Source organism: Arachis hypogaea, chromosome 10 (genome assembly GCF_003086295.3).
Source record: "Arachis hypogaea cultivar Tifrunner chromosome 10, arahy.Tifrunner.gnm2.J5K5, whole genome shotgun sequence".
In the NCBI taxonomy this organism is placed as follows: domain Eukaryota; kingdom Viridiplantae; phylum Streptophyta; class Magnoliopsida; order Fabales; family Fabaceae; genus Arachis; species Arachis hypogaea.
In genome coordinates, this window is record NC_092045.1 from 20,722,711 (window position 1) to 20,726,445 (window position 3,735).

Sequence of the window (3,735 nt, forward strand, 5' to 3'; positions counted from 1 at the left end):
GGCCAATTGGTCTGAGATTATCAATCGAAAGCCCATTAAGAACTGCCTTGTAACAAAACACTTAGAGTCAAAAACACCAAAGATCTTTTCCCAAATTTAAATGAGAAGTAACTGCCTTCAAATCATATAAGCTCAAAAGAATTCTCTCATAATACAATTTGAATCTAAGTTTTCGGAAATTCTCAAATTCTAATTATGCAAGATTCATCAAAGATAAAAGAAGTCCGAATGTAACCACAAGGATTATCTCCCACTTTGTGAAATTACATTTAAAAAAACTCTTCAATTTTTTACTTAAGAGAAACTCTATATACTTTTCTTTTTTTTCGAGGACAATGAAAATTTTAAGTTTGGTGTTGTGATGATAAATCATCTTAAATAATTTTTAAGGTTTTTTTCATTTGTTTTCTTTGATTTTAAATTAAATATTTATGTTTTTTAGGAGAATTTCATAAATAATTAAGTATTTTGAGTTGTGTTAGTATTTTTATATTTTCAGGAATTTTTATCTCAAAATAACCAAAAATCAAAGCTTTTTTTGCAAGAAAATACAAATATAGTTTAAGAACGGTCCGACTGGAACTAAAAGGCATCAAACCGGATGCCAGCCTTCAAGCATGGACGCCCGGCATCCCCTCTCCAATTGGACACAAGCCCAGTGGCCGCACTCACAAGCCTAGCGTCCCCCTTCACTTGGGGATACACCCCCGGTGGCTACCCCACAAGCCGGCATCCCTCATCCTTCTTGCACACACACGCCTGGCTTCCTCACTCCAAGCCCAGCGGCCAACTCTCCTTGCAAGGACAAATTGTGCCAACACCCAAATTTAAAGATGCAAGCCCAGCATTCCTAAGCTCAACTCCCAGGATGTAACAATTAATAAGGTCCAAATTCAGTTATCAAATTATTAAAAGTCTTAATCACATCCAAGAATTGAAGATTCAAGAGATTAGTTATCATTAATTCTTTCTAGAAAGATAAAGATTTGGTTGTTAAGATTTGTTTATAGAATAGATTTGAATTATGTTGATTTGAATTCAAATAGTTAGTTATCTTATCATTACTCGAGATAAGATTAGGATTAGTTTGGAATTTGAATTTTAGATAAGATTTAGGATACAAATAAGTGAACCTTGTTCATAGAGAGGAGTAATCGGATCACACACCTTTCTCCCCATTAGGATTACTTTCTAATCACACACCTTTCTCCCCATTAGGATTACTTTCTTCTTTATCATGAGTCACTAAACCTCCTCTGTTAAAGGTTAGAAGCTCTGTTTGATTTTAGGATTAATAATGTAAGTGTTTTCTTTATTTTAATTCATACTTCTTTCCTTTTTTCATGATTGAGTTCGTCAATAATGGTTAGAACTATTGAGAAATATTCTATTCTATCTTGGTTTCTAATCTTATATCTGAAAAAATTAATTTCGAAATTAGCTTAAAACTCATCCTATAATCTTCAATTATCTAGAGATAGCTCGAATAAGTAACATATAACTCGGCTAGTGATAGTTCTTAAGGATTGTGTGGCTTAAAAATTGAAACCGTTCTTCATCTCTTCTCTCGATTAGTTGACCGAGGAATTAATGATTAATTGGGTTTAGAGAAATTAAATCATCAAGGGATTGGGGTTCTTCCAAGAATAAGAAAGCACAAGCATTGTTCTTCCAAGAATCAAACATCTTCGAAACTTTGAACATTCTCATCTATTGAATCTCTTCCAATTTCAAGTATTCTCCCAAGTCTTTTCTTTTGTTTCTTCTTTTCTTCAAGATCCACAATCCAAAATCTAAGATTTGATTGATCTAATTAGATATTTAATTAGACGTTGCTTGCATCAATCCGTCGTGGAAACGATGTCCACTTACCATGGTATTACTCGAACAATTCGGTACACTTGCCGGTATCCATGAACATTAACTTTTGCTCATCATTGGTACCTTCACTTCCAGGATTGTTTTGTATGTATCATCATCGGCTATTGTGAAGGCAGAGATATGTAAGTACTGGTTCATGTCAACTTCCTAAGGAACTATGAACATTTATGCAGACACTTATCTTTCAATTGTTAATAATGCAATCTTTCTTTGGTTTCTTTGTTGTGACAGGCTGAAGCTATAAAAAGTCTAATGGTATTCATTTTTCTGAAGAGGTTGGTTACTCGTTGTGACTTCTTTTACTTACAAGCCTGGTGCATGGTTGGAACTTAATGTTTAACACATTCTTGTCATCTTCGGCATACAGAAGCTTTGTAAGTGGCTTGTTCAACTGCTGATGGCACTTGATTACTTGCATACAAATCATATCTGCACTGTGATGTCAAGGTGAATGATGAATAGTATAAGTTCAGTCACACTACTAGTTATATGAAATCATTGATGCAAATTATGATGATTCCAGACATGGTAGATGGATAAGGCCATTTAATCATAAATAGAGAGGTAAATCTAAATAGTTACACTAATGTTTGATCAATCTCTCTCTTACTGTTGTTCATATATTATTACAAAGCAAATCACTGAAATATGTTTCATCAAAAGGTTATTGTGGCAGCAGCAGAAAGGAGGAACAATAGGCGTGCATTACAAGACATTGGTAATCTTGTGGCTAAGCAAGCAGAACAAAATGTGACAAAGCGCAACACAAGGTAATAATCCAATTTGTTCTTCAGTATTTTTTTACACCATAAGGCTTCTCTTTTATGCTACAGATTCAGAGTATTCTACTTAAATTAAAAGTTCAAATTGTTTTCTCTTGTAGAAAGTTTTATGCTAATAATCAAGCTGCAGTAGAGAAGAACAAGGTACTTATTAACTCTCTATCATTCTGTTTTTTTTTTTTTTTTTGTTATTTTCTTGGTTGGGTTCTAAAAATCGATGTCTCTTATTGTACAGAAATCAAGCACTGAACTTGCGAATGGAGCAGGAGTGGTTCCAGCTAATGGGGGTTGGCGTGAGGAACTTCATTGCTACAACAAAGTTAGAAGCAGCTAAGAAGCCACCAACAGAACATGAAGTCATTGTCATCAGCTCAGATGATGAATCCGAGAAAGAAAAGAAGAGGAAGCCAGAAGCCGCTAGAGGAAGAAAGATAAAGGAAGGGGTAACCAGGGAAAATGCTAAGGACTTCAGTTCAGTCCTCTCGACTAGAAGCAAGGTGATGAACAACTTTTTTTTCTTTCTTCTTTTTTTCTACCTTCTGTTTTGCATCAATGTCATTGTGGTTTCTTATACCATAAAGAATTAGTTAATCTCAGGCTGCTTCTGGACTCTCTTATATGCCCAAGAAAGTGGTGAACATTGTTGCAACTGACATGGACAATGAATTGGCAGTAGTGGAGTACATTGATGACATAAACAAGTTCTACAGACTCACTAAAGTACTCCAATTGTTTTTGCTTTTACTCTTTCTCTAATTCCATTCCTTTATAAAACAATGCACCTTTTTGCCTAAGGCATATATAATTTTGCTCTGTCTTTAATTTCTTTAATTTTGTCCTGATTTATATTCATGTGTTTTTGCTTTCCTTAAATTTCATTCCTATGTATTTTTGTTAACCTAATGTATATATGTGACTTTGATGACACATGATGATGGTCGTGTGCATGAATATATGGGTTCACAACCTGATATAAACGCCAAGATGAGATGAATCCTTGTGGATTTGGGAGGAAGTGTGTCACGTATTCAGATTGATAATGAAGACTATGATGATGATGAGGTTGAAGATG

At 34.4% G+C, this 3,735-nt stretch overlaps 1 protein-coding gene across 1 annotated transcript; it reads left to right on the forward strand.

Moving 5' to 3' along the window:
- The first annotated feature begins 2,529 nt into the window (after positions 1–2,529).
- Positions 2,530–3,419, forward strand: LOC140175602 (G2/mitotic-specific cyclin-1-like). The gene is made up of 4 exons (XM_072204122.1): positions 2,530–2,651; positions 2,765–2,807; positions 2,930–3,160; positions 3,261–3,419. Exons 1-4 carry the CDS (start codon positions 2,530–2,532, stop codon positions 3,417–3,419), a joined length of 555 nt encoding a protein of 184 aa, XP_072060223.1.
- Positions 3,420–3,735: the final 316 nt, after the last annotated feature.

Excerpts from the sequence above, each read along its gene's own strand:
- LOC140175602 (XM_072204122.1), top strand. The coding sequence starts at position 2,530 with ATGTTTCATCAAAAGGTTATTGTGGCAGCAGCAGAAAGGAGGAACAAT. Across the intron at positions 2,652-2,764 it reads GTGACAAAGCGCAACACAAG|AAAGTTTTATGCTAATAATC; the intron begins GTAATAATCCAA and ends TTTCTCTTGTAG. Across the intron at positions 3,161-3,260 it reads TCCTCTCGACTAGAAGCAAG|GCTGCTTCTGGACTCTCTTA; the intron begins GTGATGAACAAC and ends AGTTAATCTCAG.